At 39.5% G+C, this 19,969-nt stretch overlaps 1 protein-coding gene across 2 annotated transcripts in view; it reads right to left on the bottom strand.

Annotated features, from left to right (window-relative positions):
• Positions 1-19,969, bottom strand: part of LOC127640523 (dual specificity protein phosphatase 8-like) — a 52,629-nt gene that overhangs the window by 17,496 nt on the left and 15,164 nt on the right. For both annotated transcript variants that reach the window (XM_052123136.1, XM_052123137.1), the window contains exon 3: positions 13,667-13,805. In XM_052123136.1, the coding sequence (XP_051979096.1) occupies positions 13,667-13,805 (139 nt within the window). The remainder of the gene's footprint in view (positions 1-13,666; positions 13,806-19,969) is intronic.

Below are 19,969 nucleotides of genomic sequence, written 5' to 3'. Positions count from 1 at the left end.
TCAGTTTAAACTGGTTTAATGCTCTTTGGAGACCAATTACACCAGATTTGAGTTTCAGATGTTTTGTAAGAATGCATTTATAACCAAAAGCTTAGGACAATCTGGTATGATTCACACAATTGGATGATTTCATTTGCGGTATTAAGCAAACAATTTGTACTTCTGTCACTGCGACTTGCGAAAAAAGTGTCCAAAGCAAATTATTGACCAACTGCAGCATTCCTTTCTTTTCCTAAATCACTTGAAACATCCTGCTTTACACTAATGTAGTAATTCTTAGAAGTTCATGTTACAAAAAGAACTGTAATGGAATGCAGTGCCTCTTGCAATTTGAGGGGCCACCTATGAGATATATAGCTATAATTTTATGTGACAGAGTTATCCTTTAAACTATAAATATGGAAATAGGAAGGTCTCTGTTTTCCACCCTTCCCCCTTCAAAGACAGCGAAAGCAATCTAGACCCCCTGGAGAACCATGATGTCATTGAGCCACATGTAAACCAGGATAGAAGTCTCCAGAGAGGGTTACACAACTGGGAGTATGTGCCTTTTGAGGGTGGGAAGGAAAGGGGGAGATGAAGAGAAACAGAGAGATAAACGAGAGGGAGCACTAATGCTACCAATAAGTCAGTTAAATTATGACAAAGCAAACATTCTTCACATAGGGGCCTCAGGCTCCGCTGGAAATCCAAATTTAGCTGAGAATGGAATGCAAGGATCTCCGGCCTCCATCAGGAAATAAGTACTGGGTTGCGTCATTCATTTGTGTGTGTATGTCCTGTCTGTGTTCTGCAAACTTTTCCTGGAATTCTCGACATTCTTAAAGAGTCAACAAGTCTTGCAACAAAAGATTAGAACTAAAGCCAAAAACTTAAAAATTCGATATGAAGTTTACAAGTTTTCCTGTGATTAGCATTACAAAACCTTTTGATTCTAAATGGAAAATCCAGCTAAAACCACCTTAAGCTTGTTTTTTAAATGGTTTCTAGCTGGTCCAAGCTGGTCTAGATGTTTAATCTCACTATCAGTCGGCAGACCTGGTTTCAACTTGGTAGACCATCTTGCTCAAGCTGGTTAGAGCTGGTAAGCCACCATGGGCAAGCAACAAATTTACCTGAGACTAAAAACCTGTTCCAAAAATTCAGCCTGACCTTCTTAAATTTGTTTGACCTTGTTCTTCCAGCAGAGATGCTATAACAACTTATTACTTTTTAAAAAGTTAATTTTAAAGTTGTTCCCATTGAGAATGCTGTTGGACAGTAGGCACATTTTATTTCCTTGACGTACAACGATTGTACTTACTGTATTAGTGTAAAAATGTCTCCAAGAAGACAAAAACTGCAATCTGCGTGGATTGTTAGCCAGTTATGGTCGCAAGTTCCATTGTTAACCACATAATTCAACAATTTGGTGTTTCCTGAAACCATAGTTCCAACGAACATCCGCAAACAGCATCACAAAGTTGAGTGGCTGTAACTACAGCTCTCCATGTGAACGTGAATACAGCCTTTCTTACCCCTTTTAAGGGATTATTTTACACTATTTCTCTCAGAGAATAAAGCTTATTTGTCCATGTTAACATATAAGTGAAGTTACTATATGTTTTTAAAAATGTGTGCATGTGCTCAAGTTCGTTGGGGAAACCCCAAATCCTGATGTAGAGGGAATCCCACTATTTCAGTGCAATGCTTCTGTCGCATTACACAGTGCACGCCGCTTTCGTGTCTTCAGCAGCTTTCTAGCATTATTCGATGGATGTGCGACATAGTTACAGTCATGACTAGCTAGTTGATTTCTCCAACAATGCATGGTTCCCACGGGACCAAAACCTCCGTCTCTGAGGCTGCTCATGCAATGCGCTATCAGTAGTGAACTTATCAGTTGTTCAGCATAATGGGGCCGATTTCAGTGTACACGAATATTAGAAGCAACGTGTCGATTTCCCGTGTGATCAGGTTGAAATTTCCAAAAAAAAGTAGTGACTCGCCTCAATCAGGGTGGCGGAGGACGAATCTTGCCTCCGTGTCTGAGACGTTAATCCATGCATCTTATTACGTGGCTTGTTGAGCGCATTACCGCGGAGACATAACACATATGGAGGCTTCACGCTATTCTCCGCGGTATCCACACACAACTCCCCCCCACGAGAGCGAACCACATTATAGCGACCACGAGGATGTTACTCCATGTGACTCTATCCTCCCTAGCAACCGGGCCAATTTGGTTGCTTAAGAGCACCCCAGATTGGAACTCGTGACTACAGGGGTGGTAGTCAGTGTCTTTAATCGCTGAGCTACCCAAATCCCCACATGTACATCATTTTTACGATTTTCCATGACTTTAAAAGTTCTTATATTTCTGGGTTTTCCATGACCACCAAGAACCCTAAAGAAGGAAGCTTAGACATAGACATTCAATTTGGAGAAGGTAAAAGATAAGCATCTGAAACTGCAATAAATATCAGTATAAATCAAGCTAGTTGTGTAAGCTGGACAGCAAAAGATGGAATAACAGAGATCTGTAGGGAGAGTGTGGGAAGAAATTAACAAAAGAAGAGCATAGAGAAGATGAGAGGGGAAAAGAACGAAAGAGGAAATGTGGAAGGTAGGTCAATACAAGAAAAGAGGGTGGGGGTACAAAAGGAAAAACGGAGGGTAGAAAAAAGGGAGACAGTAGCAGAGAGAAGAGAAAAGAGAAGTTCAGTAGTCCATGTCATGCTGAAAGTATTTGGCTCTGGTCACCCTGCTGACATTTCTTCATTTCTTCAATTTCTTTCTCAGAATTGACATAACACATATAATTTGAGGTCTATGAGAGCACAGAAAAACTGTAAGCCAAATTTACAGTGGGCCATATGTAGGACAAATGCTACTCATTTTTGTATACTACAAAGTTGTGTACGTGTATGTCGAGGGTGCAGGGTGGAGACTGAAAGGTCATCTTTTCGACCTTTGTGAATCTTTTCGAGTGTGCGTGTGTGTGTGTGTGTGTGTGTGTGTGTGTGTGTGTGTGTGTGTGTGTGTTAAAGTAGGTGACTGGCGCCAGATGTGATGACCACAGGAGTCTGAACTAAAAATAAAGCCATGCTCTAATCAGAAAGACATACAGCGAGAAAAAAGAGATGTGTGTGTTTGTTGAAATTAAGAGAGTGCCTTATTGCGAGATTACCTCATCCTAATGGCAACAGTGGCTCTTTTTCAACAAAAACATTGATCCCCGTGCTGCCCTGGGATGATAATGGACATGGGTTATATAGACAGACGAAGTCAGCATGGCTGCTGCACAATATTTTATTTACGTTCTTAATCCACATCATTATTGTGAATAATTCATCATAAAGTTATTCTTAAGAAATAAAATTAATATTTGATCAATATGTAATTACTTGCTCTGCCTCTGAAACATCTTTCTTTTTGGTCTGACATCACCAAGCCCTCTTATTTTTAAGCCCCTCTCTTCCAGCAACCTGTCACATAGATGCCACTTCTCATGATCCAGTCAATTCTAGATAAAATCCTGCTTTTATCCTGAATAAACGAAAGTCCTTCACTTATATTTTTATTAAATATCACATTTTACTTGGAAATGCATCACATTAAGAAGAAGATGTATTGAAGATGAATATAGGTGTTTGCTAAATGACTACATTTAATTTCATTCAACAAATATTAATTACATGTACATTGATATTTAATATCTTCTAAAAATAAATATACATCAGAAACATGGTGTAGTGTTTAGTGCATGTGCTTCAGGCACGTTGAAGATCTCGATTAATTTTGATGAGAATTTTCAATGAGAATTGTCGATTCGAGCAACATGAGCAACAGAAACTGTTGGCAACGCGAGTTCAACTTTATGCAAATAAGCAGTGTTGACTACCAATGGGAGTAAAGGCAATGGAAGACATCTGACCCGCCTCACGATACAGTTGGATTCAGTCGATATACGAATGCCCACCAGCAACCAATAGTGCTTGTTGACCTCCAACAGTTAAATCATTGTCAATGTGAACATATCTTGAGCCTTAGTACTCAAATGGTATATTTAGGTTGGAATCCAGCAATTAGCCTATGCAAAATATTTTTCCCCTCTCTCAACAGTAATTTTCAGTCTTTTATGGCTAAAACATTTTTGACAAATTTTGTAACACTTTGACAAGCTGAAATCCTTTGGTCATAGAATGGTAAAGGCAAGTAGTGTTAAAGTCGAGCAAATATAATAGGAAACATTTCTGTCAGAGAGGTCTGTCAGACATTTTTCTTTGCTGATTTATATCATGAATGCCCTCCTGTCCTTTACCTCAACTGGGCGTAGAAACGGTGGTAAAATTGGATCTTTGGCTGACCGTGGCAAGTCTGGAGTCTGAAAGGGAACGTAATGTTGAGGGCAGCCATACAGTGAAAGGATATATTCATATTGTTTTAGAGTGAATGCGTCACCACCTGTTCATTACCTCATTTTGGCTAACACACACAAACACTTCAACAAGAAACGCCCAGTTGCATAATAGGAGCCAGGGAGCGAGACAAAGCTGAATTCAGCTCCCAAAGCAGCTAAATACAAGGGGGGAAGGAACAGCGGCACTCTCGCGCTCCCTGCCAAAATAAAACTTCCATATTCTTATCAAGAATAATTTACTACTTTCTCTCGAATGTCTTCCTCTTTTGTTGGCAAAGGGGAGGAAAATCAGATCACACTTTTCGAGTGTAATGTGACCACATTTTGCAGTAGACACTTTAAGGACATCTGGAAACAATAGCCACATGGGTTAGAAAACGATTTGCATATGTGTTGATGTGATGTGTGGTAGTGGGCAGAGTGAGGTAGGTACTAAAGATTTTTACAACCGATACCAGTCACAGTGTATGTGTGAACATTTTGGTAATGCTGTTGTTGGTTGCTGTACTTTACAGATAACTGGTGCAATTTATCAGTAGGCCGATAAAGTAGAAAAGTGTGAGTATTGGTAAAAAATATTGGTTGACCGGTATGGGTTTTCAATATTTTCAATGACAGATGCCGATATCGATATCTAGAGAGCAGGATGGTTGATGGCTGATATAATATAATCCTGGTAAAAAATTAACAGCCATAGGAAATGATTGGATTAAAAGACTGGACTACAAAATACAGAAGTATTAAGATTTCAAGAGCATCCCAATCCTTTAGATAAGCACAGTGTGGTATAGGGGGTGTGGTCATGTGTCAGTCTGCGGGAGAGAGCGAGCTGTAAGGATCGTCACCTGGTTCATAATTATCTCTAACATCTGTCTCTCATTATAGTGATGGTGTTGGGTGACTCCTCCCTTACCTGAATTAAGAGCTTTGCTACAGTGGTGCTGAGAACCCAGCTTTGGAGGAGAATGCTGCTATGGAGTCATCACCGCTGAGTGAAGTCTTCAAAACCATCAACAGTATCCAGCAGTCCCAACCTCATGCCCTCATGGAGGTATGCTGGGAGCAGGAACAACGCTTCCAAGTCCTGCTCCAGGCACAAGCGGAGGACCGGCAAGTGCTCCGGAACCTGATCGCCAGGGAGCAACCTGCAACCTCCTCGGAGCCCGTCCCATCGGTGGTCCTTACAAAAATGGGGCCAAAAGCCGATCCGGAGGCCTTCCTCAACCTCTTTGAGAAAACCGTGGAGGTTTGGAGGTGGCCCCTGCTCTCCGGGGAGGCGCAGCAGGCAGAACAACAACTCCCCACTGCCAGCCTCCTGGATTACAATCACCTGAGGAAGGCCATCCAGCAATGTGTCGGTCAGATCCCGGAGCGAAGTCGGCAGCTCTTGCACTCTTTGAGCTTCGGGAAGGACCCGTTTGCTTTTCGCAGCAGCTCCGTGACACCTGCCAGAAATGGCTGCTGGTGGGGGAAACCTGTGGCATTGTGGAAGTGGCCGATCTGGTGGTACTGGAGCAGTTCGTCTCCCAACTCCCCAGAGGCATGTCAGAGTGGGTCCAGTGCCACCAGCCGGCATCATTGGTGGAAGTTGGCAGAGGAATACATGGCAGCGTTCCCAGGAGGCGGCAAAGCAGCTTCTTCTCTCTCTTCTCTCTCTCCATCCCCTGTGCCTCATGTTCCCATCCCTCCCTCCCTTCCCTCCTGCCCAGTTCAAACTCCTCGGAGGTGGGGAGCCCCGCCCAAACCCACCCCCGGTCCAAAGGACACTTGCAAGGTGCAAGGTGGGGCATTGCATTAAAATAAACTGGTGAGGGTGAGGTGTGTGCATGGTGACATTCACAGGTATCCAGTGGTTACCATTGAGATACGATTCAGGAGAAAAAGGCCTAGATTCGAGGCTGAGGTTAATTCCGGTGCCAGGGCCATCAACCTCGGCTCGGAATTCCTGTTCTCAGGGGCTTCCTTGATGGGGATTTCCCTCTGGAGCAGTCACGTGACGAGTCCCTCAAGCACGCCTTCGACCAAGTTAAAGTAATTGATGGTCAACAGCTCCAGCCCGGTGTTGCGCTCATATACCCATACTTTTCTATTATTAAAGAGCGGTTGTATCGAGTACATGTCATGTACACTACGTCAACTATATGAATTATTAGGCATTAAGTCGATTCACACCAGCATTTATCACCCGCAAACCAACGGGTTGGTCGAAGGATTTAATAAGACCTTAAAAAACATGATTGGTAAGTTCGTACATGAAGATGCTAAAAACTGGGATAAGTGGCTCGAACCCCTGCTGTTTGCAGTAGGAGGTCCTGCAAGCTTCCACCGGGTTTTCCCTGTTTGAGCTACTGTACGGGTGCCAGCCATGCAGCGCGCTTGATGTCATATGGGAAGCTTGGGAGGAAGGACCTTCGAATAGTAAAAATCTAATTCAATTCGTTCTTGACCTTAGAGCAAAACTACACATTTTGGGGCAGGTAACACAGGATAATTTGCTCCAAGCGCAAGAACTTCAATGCTGACAGTACGACAGGGGCACTGAACTACAGGAATTCGCACAGGGAGATAAAGTGCTTGTATTGCAGCCTACTTTGAGCTACAAATTACTCACCAAGTGGCAAGAACCCTTTGAGGTCATACGTCGAGGCAGAGATCTCGATTATGAGGTTAGGCAAACAGATAGGAGGGGGTCACGTTAATCCTACCACCTCAAACTCCTCAAACCATGGAGGGAGGCGGTACCTGTAGCCTTGGCCAAGGTAGTTCGGGCCAGAGGTATTTCCCAAATCAAGTTTATTCATCCCGGTCCCTTGCGGGGACCACCTCTCACTGTTGCAGCTTACAGATATTGCCAGGTTGTGAGCGGAGTTCACGATGTGTTTTCACCCCTACCCGGTCGCACAAACCTCATAGAGCATCATATTGAGACCACCCCGATGGGCCGCCCCTATCGTCTTCATGAACACAAGAAAAAGATTGTTCAGGAAGAATTAGAGGCAATGCTTGAAATGGGATAATACAAGAGTCACACAGTGATTGGGCCAGCCCGATAGTTTTGGTACCGAAGAGAGATGGCTTGGTCCACTTCTGTATTGACTACCGGAAAGTGAATGCGGTGCCCAAATTTGAAGCTTATCCAATGCCACGAATTGACGAGTTACTCGATCGGTTGGGTGCGGCTCGATTTTTCTCTACGCTGTACTTAACAAAGCGGTTATTGGCAGATTCCTTTAACGCCAATGTCCCGAGAAAATACTGGCTTTTCCCACACCGTTCGGAATACACCAATTTGTGACACTTCCGTTCGGTTTGTTCGGAGCCCCAGCCATGTTTCAGCACCTTATGGATAAGGTCCTCAGACCGCACATGGCATATTCCGCCGCATATCTAGATGACATCATAATTTACAGTAATGACTGGCAGCGGCATATGCAACATCTCAGGGTGGCCCTGAGAGCGCTGAGACTTGGGTCACGGGCAGGTGCACTGGTTGACAAAACCGCAGCGATCGCAGCCTGCCTGCCGCCCAAGACCAAAAAGGGGAAAGGCAGTTTTTGGGGCTGGCTTGTTCGGATGTTGCCCCCGCCTGAGTCATGTGTCAGAGAGAGCGCGGTAAGGCTCTTCACCTGGTTCATAATTATCTCTAACACCTGTCTCTCATTATATTGATGGCAGAGGGAGACTTAAAAGGCACACCAGAGCATCAGAGGGGGGAGAGAGAGAGTGGCCGACAAACCTACAGGCTATTATTTTGTGAATCATGAGTGGTGGTGGTGTAGTGGTCTAAGCACATAACTGGTAATCAGTAGGACACTGGTTCGAGCCCCACAGCCACTACCATTGTGTCCTTGAGCAAGGCACTTAACTCCAGGTTGCTCCAGGGGGATTGTCCCTGTAATAAGGGCTCTGTAAGTCGCTTTGGATAAAAGCGTCTGCCAAATGCATAAATGTAAATGTAATGTAAATGAATCATTTAGTTTGTATTGATAGTTACCGTCAAAGTTGAACATTAAAATAACTGACCTTGAATCTGCTTCGTTGTCTCCTGACTCATCCATTGCCTGAACTAAGAGCTTTGCTACACACAGACTTGGATGTGTGTTTGCACACACAAAGTCCTCGAACATGTGCACACACAAACACACACTATGTTTATTGGGCGTCCTTTTGTACATCGTCTTTTCATGTACACTCTTTGAGGAATATTTCAAGATCATATTATTTTGAATTTGGGTTTGTTTGATTCGGGATAGTGTTCTGTAAATTATGATATGTCATTGTCTATGTTAAATGTATGTTTCAGGACGCAATAAGGAAAAATGTGACAAAAAGCCACTACTGTTTATTATATTTATGTGTGTCAGTATGAATTTCATACACTAATACTCACTGCAGTTGATGTTACAAAATTTTAGTTTTGTAATTAAATATATTAATATATTAGCACAATTATATTTTTGACTACAAAACTCATTTCAAACTTTTAAGCATTCGCCTTTAAAATCGTGAGAAACATTTCAGTCAAGTGACCCCAAACGTTTGAACGGTAGTGTAATTACAAAAAAAAGAAGCTGTTAAAAGATCTAATGCAATATGTTGTGATAATATATGAAATATGAGATATTTATAAACTTAATCTTGGTGGGCTGGTTATTTTTGACTGGGAACACAAAATATGTTAGCACAAAACGAGCACAAGACAAGGGTTAAATATAGTCTAATAAAATATTATTTTAGAAATATATGTATAACCCAAGTAATATGATTAAAATTAATACATTTAATTGAAAGTCAGTAACTGTATCTGATTACATGAATTTAAAATGTAATGCATTACACTACTTTTTAACTTTTTAATCAGATTACACCCAACACTGTTGGCCGATGCTGATATTCGCAAAGAGGCCAATTATTAGCTGATTAAACGGTCTGTCGCATATTATGGTTTATTAATAAAGACATTTTGGTCAAACTGATTATCGGTCTCTAGTTGGTGTATTAATGCACATGCACATATAGGTGACCCCGTAGACTTCATGTCCTACCATACAGTGAAAAACAAAGGCAACAGTTGGACAGAGATTAAGAACAGTGACTGCACATCTGTAAATCTCACAAACTAATACACACACTGTTACTCTACAGAACATCCTTGTAGAGTAAAGTGTGAAAGCTTCAGGCTGTGAACTCTGTGAGTGAGTATATGTGTGTGTATGAGCGTGTGTGCAATTCCAAAGAGAAGGACAGCATGGGCGAGATGCCTGTGGAGCAGGATGGAAGATCAAATTCAACAACAGCAGCACAACGTTTCAGTCCAAGATCCTGCAATCACAAGACATGAACAGGAAACAGCATGCCAGCTCAACAGGAAACAAGGACAAAATTGATGACATTTAACAGGGAAAATATCAGAGCCTACACTACGGGTGCCCAACCTTGCTCCATCCAAGTTCAGTACAAAACCTGCTCAAACATACAGAACTAGGCAGTCATTTTCTAGTGATCCTTAAGCCCCGTTCACACCGCGAATGACATTGTCACTTGACATCGTTAGTTTCTGTACTATCAAGACACTTGTTGACGGTACCTACTGCTGCTTTAATGTTACTGGTGGACTGCACATTTGGCCATAACAGCTTTTGAAATGCTGATTACAGATGATACATTTGCCGTTAAAACTAATATATCATTATGATTTGACAAGGAATCTGTTCAAAATGAACATTCTGCAAGGGAGAGCATTTTATATAACCTGCAGCAGTGCTCAATGCATAATATCATGAAAGATGAACAAGACGAACAAAATATGAATCAAACTCACTTAGAATGCCGCCAGTTTCCGACACGGTTTTTCATGCAGCATTGTTTTATAATATCCATGCATGTAGTTACAGACAGATTATATAGAGCAGTGACATCCCTCACAAAGTATAACTTTTCTCTGTATTTTTCCATAGATATTTCACAAAATCCTTCATAAAAGAGTATTAAACCTTGAACCAAACCAAATAGCTCTTAGATGAATCAAAGCATTACCAACTTTAATTTAAAGCAAAACGTATTTGAAAATCCTACTGTAAGACAAAGGTACAACACTGTGAACCTAGGACATAATTGACTCAAAAATGATGGAAAAATATAAAGCTATAGATTTTTTGTTGTTGTTGCAAAATATTCAGATATACAGTATGTACTAACATAAGTAGTTTGAGAGTGTAGGGGTAGTGCGTCATAGGAATGAGCGGTTGCTGCAGAGCTGTTTTGGCTTGCCTTGTTGGCTGCAGTTCTCTGACTGGTGGATTACTTCCCTTCAGAATCATGGCTAGTGTAGTCCTTCACCAGAAATTCACCATTTAAACACATTTCGTTTTTTTAAATCAAGTTGAAATAACATGGGCTGATGGCTTCAACAGAAATATATATAATTGATTAACAACTTTGGAGTGCACAGTAGGTCTTTAAGTAAAGTTTATTAATTATTGTTAAAAAATGTCTTCCCCTCTGGAGAAAATGAAAGGAATTTTTACTCACAGAAAATAACCATGTGCTCTATAACCAGTAGACCTAATAGTCAAAATTCCACAATAGTTGCTATAATTGCTTTGAGATAAAGAACAGGCAGAAAAAAAGGCTCTAACTTTTATGTCACGGCCTGAAATTTAGCAAAATTATCCTACAATACTGTTATCTAACGCTTTAGCCATTGCTGGCATACCACCAGATTGCATAAGAGGGGTTTTTGCAGTTAATTTGTGCATACACAGCACTCTATGTCACCCAGATAGCATTTATTCTAAATTCTAAGACACAAAGTGGTTAAAATTTAAATATTGTGACATAATCCTGCTAAAACCATTTAAAAAAGATTTCAACACAACAAACAAAAGCTTTCATGCCATCAATGTTACATCATCTCCTCTAGAGCAGTCCTTAAATTCTGACATCAAAGGGTGCCAAGAGTCATTTGTCATCCATATTGTCTTAATATGGTCTTAATATAATCATGATGTCTTCTTCCCTGGCCTCATTTAGTCATGGAACTATTTTCACATTCTGATGATGATAATACGGGCATCAATCCCAAAGAATAGTTCATATTTTATGTACCTAGAAACAGCGGTATCCCTGGAATATTTGCAGGGGTTAAAAAAACTATTTAAAAAAACTGAAACTTCCATAGCTAGAAACCTTTTTTTCATTAACTGGCCTCTTATGTTAATTCTAGATGTGATTGGACTCATGATTTCTAGTCTAGTAGATGATAAAACAGGGGTAAAAAATGGGCTCTTTTGGGTTCTAAAAAACATCCAGAACACCCTGGTAACCACTTTGCAACACCCTACCAACTGCTTAGTAACAAGCTAAAAACCACTCAGAACAACTAAGCATTGTGGCAGAAAATTTTGCACGGCACGTAACACCATTTGTTTCATTTGAAAATGTGCAAATCTAGTATTAATATACTGAAGAGTTATGTATTAGGCAAGCATGGCGCCAAAAAAACACTTAAACTGTAAAATACTGTCTCAGCCATTTTAACTTTTTATTTAATGTGTGACACATTTCTAATTTAAGGTAGTAGAAGCTTACCAAACAACACTCTACGTGACTCAACGGGGGTCTTAATCTTTAAAGTGAGAGACACTTCAGTGAGAAAAGCCACATAATAAAAGATTTGCAAAAGCGGTGAAAGTTCTCCAAATCCTAACTGAAAAAGATTTGAGCTTATTTTCAGTGATGACATATTTGGATCAAGCAGCTTAGTAAGAAGCGAGGGGGGAAAAAATCGTAAGCTTCACACAGAAAATTGCCTACTGTGAGAGTTCAACAGAATCATCATTTTGAGTGATGAAATATTGCTGTGATGGTCGCTATTGAACGAAAAGTAATGATTTAAACAAGGAAGAGGAAATTCATTAAGACTAAATTGTGCCCACGGATGGCATTGCTTATTTGCTCTGGTGTTTTCAGTATTTAGTTATTTTCACATCAAATTCAGGGTATGAATTTCAGCATCAGATTCTTTAGCGTTTCCATCGCTCCTGGCCCACCTTTTAATTTGACTTAAATGGAAAGACTGGTATAACTGGTGGCTGAAAGATGTCACGGCACACCTTAAGCTAGTGGAGCTGTGGTACCATAGACAAGACTTGACCAAGAAATACTATAAAGCTTGGCGGCCCTTCCTTGATTACTTTCATAGCATTCCCACAGCAAGTATAGCTGAATAAAGCCCTGGAAAGTTAACATCTGTACTTACCATCGGTTTTCTTTTTCTTTAAATTTAGCATTTTGCAATTTTCCATTTTGCAGGCCAGTTTTATGTGCTAATCTGTGTAGGATGCAATAATAGTCTACCACCATATAGCTCACCCTACTGGGACTGTACAGCATCGCTCCACAACTGTGATCAAGGCACCTGAATCGACTCTTTAAAATGGTGAAAATTTTTGTCTCTCGATATACGCTTGGTTAAAATGCTCGCCTTCATCATTTCATTGAATTATTGCTTCTGTAATTGTACGAAAATTTACACAAAACACCTCAATTCAACCCGCTTGTTTCAGTAGGTGGTAACAGTGACACTTTAATATACCCAGGCGAGTAGTGCTAAAATTTACAAACAAGGTGCATTCTCTGGGGGGCTGATTAGCGAATAAGATCCAGGTTTTTGCGCTGAAGTGCCACATGCGAACTTGTTTGGTGAATTCGTCCCAGAGCGTGCTAATAATATGAAGAAAAACTAAATGCTGAGTGACTACCTTTAGGACATAAACACTTTAGATAGTAGTTTTCCACAGTAGTTCTCTATATGCTTAGGAAAGAACTTGCCTTGGGCAACTAGCAGCTCCTTTGCGCATTATGACATAATTTGAGTGACAGCAGGAGATTCCTGTCCGACCAGTGCATAGCAACTGCGGAAACGTTCGGTAATGACATAACAAAAATGTCTTGAAGTAAACAACATAACTCATCAAGGCCTGGGTTTCATTTCCAAAGGAGAGAAATGACCCAGACAGGATAACGCAGATGGGAAAATTAAACAAAGCGAGAGAGAGGGTGCAAAAAAAGTGAGTGACAGAATGTTCAGACATACACTAGAGCAAGAGCGTGCTTGAGATTTGGTGATGTAAGAATCGCCATCTGCTGGTACTAACAAGAACTGACACAATCCAACCTTTCTCCAGTAATTCAGACCCAAACCACAGACAAATGATTAGTTTCCAGGCTCATAACTAAAGAGAAAATACTGATGCTGCATACCTGTGAGCAGAGACACTCTGTGAAAGGTGCCATCCAGCTTGCTCAGGAGAATGTGGACAAAGTTGTCTTTGGAGAGCTGACCAGGGTCCTTTGTGCTGTGGTCATACACCACCACCTCTTGTCTCCGGCCCAGGTCAACCTAGAGTGCACAAATACACACAAGAACATATCAGTATGATGCCACAATATATATATATATATATATATATATATATATATATATATATATATATATATATATATATATAATTGTTTGGGGCTGAACTAGTGATGTTAAGTGGTTCTGCAAATAGTCACAAATGTATCTCAAATGCATTTTTTAATGTGCATCATTAGCTCTTTAACAATGTCTTCTTTTATAGTCAGAAATAAATGAGCAAATGTGTGGTTCTAAATACTCTGTGTCTTCCGATACTGTATTTATCCTCCAAATGTAAGGTTTTAGCACATAAACCTCGCTGTCAGATGTGTGTATGAAAGTGTGTAATAACTGAATCGGAAGGCATTCACTTGTGTGATGTGCTCGATTTATGTGAGTGGGCATTTGTGATGCAGCGGGAACGTGAAGCTGTGTGTGGCTGCACGCGAGCCCGGCTGCCTCAATGTTGTCAGGCAGTTTTTAATCACATGACCATCAGCCAGAGCTGCTGCAGAATGACTCACAACAATACTGGAGCACTACTGGAGCAAACTGAGAGAGAGAAGGGGAAGGGAGGCGAAACCAGGATAGTGACAGTGAGGAAGATGTGCAAAGATGGGGAGGCTAAAAAAGAAAGGATGAGAAAAGAGGAAAGTCATGTAGAAAACAAAAAAGAGGACAATATGGGAGAGAAATAGAAATGCATATGGTTGTATTGTGATATACATTCACAAGTTGAAAAATAGAAGTAAAGACGTTTTATGCTTTATATCCATTCCACCTCACTGCTAACCCTTACGGCCATACCGAAAATGCAGCCACTCTAAAATAGGGCACAATCTCGGTTCAATGTTGCATTCCAAGCAATAATGAATAGAGCATGTGATTTAAAGGGACAGTTCACCCAAAAATATATGTTCTGTCCAGTGGTGGACAGTAACTAAGTAAATGTAATTCGTTACTGTACTTAAGTAGCTTTTTTGCGTATCTGTACTTTACTGAAGTATTTAAATTTGGGGAGACTTTTACTTTAACTCCACTACATTTCAAAGTCAAATATCTTACTTTTTACTCTACTACATTTTCAAAATCAGTCGTTCCTTTTTATTTATGAGTGGATAAAAACGTAACTGGTCAAACGAGCCACCAATCACAGTACAGCGCGCGTGCTTTGTTTTGAACTTGCCTTGGAGGCATCTACTAAGCGCGAACCAGGGGTGCGTTTCCCAAAAGCATCGTTAGCCAACTATGGTCGCAAGTTCCGTCGTTATCATCATAGTTCAAAGAATCGGTGTTTCCCGAAACCATCGTTCCAACGAACATTCGCAAACAGCATCGCAGAGTTGTGTGGTTGGAACGACAGCTCTCGACCTGTGGTTAGAAGCAGAGTTTCTTGTTATTATAACATGTGGGCTTAATAAATTATTATCTTGAGCCAAATAAGCAAGATGACATTCAGTACAATCAGTATCTTTTATTTAGAAGACATACAAATGTCCTTTATTTCTTTTAGTTTGTCAATAGATTTAAAGCACCGTTTTTGAAGAGTGCGCATGTGTGAACGTGCTCTAGTGCGTAAGAACGAGCCTATGATTGAATCTGGAAATAAAGCAAATAACTGAGAAAAATATGAGATAGTCCTCAGATGACATGTCCGTAATTTATAGCAAAACATCTAGCATTAATTTGATCTCAAACAGATTCATTAAAAGTAGTTTTTACTCCACCACATGTGTGACATCATTAACCAACGTGGTTGAACAACCAATTTGCGACAATACGGTTTCGGGAAACAGTCGTGACTAGCAAGTTGATTTCTTCAACAGTGCATCGTACTACGGTAGTGGAGCAGCAAGTTACGTCGTTGTACGGGAAACGAACCCCAGAGCCGTTAAATATGAGAGTTGCTAACATAGATGGTTGCGACAGTGATCTCGCCGCCGCGCGGTCACGTGAATCGTGTAGCTCTCAATAGTTCCAAACAAATTGCGTTGCCAATGATTTTAAGCGGGGCAGAGAGCAGCAGCTATTATTGCAGCAATTATCGGTAAATATTGACGCATAATGTACATTGCTTATTATGTTGACACTAAAATGACTTGCATATAATAGCATTTTTTTTCTGGGGAGTAGCAGAAACACTGCATTAATACGTTTTTGTGTTTAATTTTGAGGGAAATTGGCTACTCCCATAACATAGAATATATATATATATATATATATATATATATATATATATATATATATATATATATTCTATGTATGTGTGTGTAGCGTGTTTGTGTGTATATATATATAAAATATATATATTTTTAATGGCGTTGTGCAGGTTTGTGAATGTATCGTAACATTAGGATGTTAATAATTATGACCATAGACAATCAAGAAAAATATATACAGTAAATACTGTAAATGTATTATACCTTATGGGAACAGTCCCTTCCCTCAAAAATTAAACACACAAAAATGTATTCTATATATATATATATATATATATATATATATATATATATATATATATATATATATATATATACATCTGACTAATTAATGTCATTTTATTAATACATTGGTGTGCCAAGAGTGACATTAGTCTTCATGTAGACTGAGTTAAGCAAGAGTCTTGTGACAAATTATAATAGGACATTATGGCCATAAAAAATCATAGTAATTGGATACTTAAGTACATTTAAAGGCAAATACTTTTGTACTTTTACTCAAGTGAATGTTTAAAGGCAGCACTTCTACTTTATTTTAACTCAAGTACATGGTATGTGTACTTCGTCCACCACTGGTTCTGTCATCATTTACTCCGTCAAGTTACAATTCCATATGACTTTCTTTCTTCCATCGAACACAAAATATGTTTCACCATACTAAAAATCTGTCCTTTATTCTAAAAATGCATTCAAGTTTACCACTAGAGATGTTAATGATTAATCGATAATTGATTAATTGTCGTTAATAATTTGATCGATTAAACTTATTGATCGTTGGTTAATTAATTTCAAAACAAATTCATTCTGTAATCTTGCCAGCAGACATTCAAATGGCTGTCTATACAGTCCTCCACCACTAGATGATGCTTGCACACTGCATGTCAATGCTTGTCCGCATCACAGAAGAAGAATCACACAGATGAAGATGAAGCAGGCACAAATCAATCAGTGTTGGACATTTCTCTATAAATGAACATTGTTTTCTGCATACACCATGATAGTGTGTTAAAGTACAACATGAGCACGAAGGCTCATCATCACCAGAGAAGTGGTATGTTATGTGTTAGCAATATTTATTATTGTGTTAAAGGGGATGTCATTGCTTCCAGGCAAAAAAACCTTCCTATGTGATTTTTGACTCTGAGCTCAAGTTTGATCGACAAATAAATGCTGTTGTTAAAAAAAAAAAAATTCCATCTTAGATCTATAGCAAAGTTGAAGTCCATCCTCTATTTTGATGATTTGGAGAAGGTTGTGCATGCCTTTGTTTCTTCTCGTTTGGACAATTGTAATGCTTTGTCTCTAGGTGTGAGTCAGGCCTCTCTCTCTCACCTGCAGCTGGTCCAGAATTCAGCTGCTAGGATTTAAACTGGAACAAGGAAAATAGACCATATTACCCCAGTATTGATTTCCCTCCAATCGTTAACGATCCAATACAGAATCCAGTACAAAGTGTTGCTATATGTTTTTAAGGCTCTTCATGGTCTTGCACCAGAGTACATCTCTGATTTACTGATCTGAAGTTTGCATCAACCTTCAAGGTCTCTCCGTTCTGGTGATCAGCTGTAACTGGCAGCCCTTAGACTTTGGTATGAGCTTCCGTTGGCCATGAAGTCATCTCTGTCTCTAGTGTCTTTCCAGGGGGCCTTAAAAACGTATTTATTTTCCCCAGCTTTTAAATAATTGCATTATAAATTGTACTAGGTCAATTTATCTTATCCTGTCTTTGTTGGTTTTAAATGCGTTGCATTTTTCAGCTGTATGTATGTATGTGATTTTTTGTAACTCCATGTACAGCACTTTGGTACCCAGTGTGGTTTTTGAAAGTGCTCTATAAATAAAATTGAGTTGAGTTGAGTTATGATTCCAAAGGTCAGAAATATCCCACGATCCACAATCTGAAGATTTAATATGCAAGTTATTATTAACAGTAATTCATTAACAGTAATTAAACAATTCACAAATTTGTACTAAACATTGCATACATGTATTCAAATACACTGAAGTAAAATGTCAGTACTTGCATTTCTTAAGTGTATTAATTTAAATGATATTTTAAACAGTAGGATACATGCAGATATTATTTTGAATCCGTCATGAGCATTTTGCGGAATTAATGTCAATGATTTATCGATTAATTGATATTTCATTTCCACTACAATCCATTATGAAAAGATGATATCACCTGCCGAAGGTCGAACTTGGGTGGAAGATTACCACGTATTCCATGTACACCTCAAAATCTTGACTGACTATGAACATTAAATAATTGGACCTTAGTCCTGGCTAAGTTTAAAAGGCCTAAAAGACCCATTCACACTTATCTCGCTTCATTTACCTGAGCTATTATGCAAGTGCAGCTTAGCTATTAGATAAGGTATTAAACCGAGGATAGTGATTGACAGGGGATAGTGAGAAACTAGGCTTAAGCCTCCCTCCTCATCTTCCTGCCTGTCTCCTACATGCCCCTCCCCTTCTGAACAAGGTGTTCCACTGAAATTGGATGAAAGCTAAATCCAGAAGGTGACATCATCACCTAGGGATTACGGTCTCTCAGAAGTCTGGCATCCTGCAAAGTTCTGCTGAAGCCTGGGTCACCTACAGGGCAAGCACACATGCTGTCATATTTACACCTATGACTTCATTCCACCATGGGTTAATGATGTCAACCTCTGTTTTTGACCGGTACAGCCAGTCCTGCTGGTCAACTCCAACACTTTTGGCATATTACGTGGAGCAGAATGCCATTATTGCAGAATACATTTCATTTTGTCACCCCAAAACCTCAAGCAACTTGGTCTAGGCTATGTTCAAAATGGAACACTGGCATTCAGCTTACTGGAGAGTTTACACTGAATACTACAAACGATTTTTTACAAACAGTATGTGACACAGTGCGCATAATGCAGCAATAGACATTTTAAACAGAAGTATGCTATATTTTTGTCACACGCCTTACGTCAGCTAGTCATTGTATTTGTATGCCTTGCAAACCTAAACATTTGAATAAACTGAAGATTGTTGTTGTAAATTGTGCTGATTTAAATATTTTTAGGTAAAGTTAAGTTTTCTTAAAAAAGTAAAGTTATCCAGCTGACTGACATAGATGAGATTTATCAAAATTGCGAGAGCAACTTGTGACAGTCTTGAAGAATCCATTAGAATGAGTTAAACATTTATTTGTCAAACCATACTATATATATATATATATATATATATATATATATATATATATATAGACAAAGTTTTGGGAAAAGAACTATGTCTTTAAAATGTTTCCATTAGAAATGTCCATACATACAGATGATTCCACTTAATCTAATTCATTGTTTTTAAACATGTAACTAAAATGTAGGGCAAGTGGAAATCTGACCAGATAAGCAGAAAAAAAATCCTTATTGTTGAGTCATTATGTGCATGTTTAATTCAGTGAGTGACACTCAGTTATCCAGAAATAAAACAATTGTTTGTTTCACATTTTTATCCAATTTTATGTAGAAACTCCTGGCAGTCTGATCAAAAAATTAATAATTTGTCAATAAAATGTTATATTTAATAATGGCTGTAAATGAAAGGTCGAGCATCATCGTTGCATTTTGGGATACAGTATTCCTCACAGTGTGCTCTGTTGTGTACTGCATATTTTGGCACATTAATCATAAAGCATACTGAAGAAATAGTAAGTATAGTATGGTAGTATGCTATTTCGAACATAGCCAGAGTCACCCAGAGAAGTGCTATCGGGTTGTAATTAGGTGCCCACTTATTACTAAACCAAGCCATGCAGAGGTTCAGTAATAGCTAGGTGTCACCCAGAAAGACAAACGTGTTAAAGACCTACATTTTCTAAGAGCCACAGGATGATCTCAATGTCAGTGCAGAGATCCGTAATATATTTAGATTGTTCGCATGATGTGGCATCAGCAGGATTTTCAAAAATGACAT

The sequence above is a fragment of the Xyrauchen texanus genome, chromosome 49, assembly GCF_025860055.1.
Source record: "Xyrauchen texanus isolate HMW12.3.18 chromosome 49, RBS_HiC_50CHRs, whole genome shotgun sequence".
Classification (NCBI taxonomy): Eukaryota; Metazoa; Chordata; class Actinopteri; order Cypriniformes; family Catostomidae; genus Xyrauchen; species Xyrauchen texanus.
Note: the sequence above shows the minus strand (reverse complement) of the source record. Positions and strands in the feature narration are given on the sequence as shown.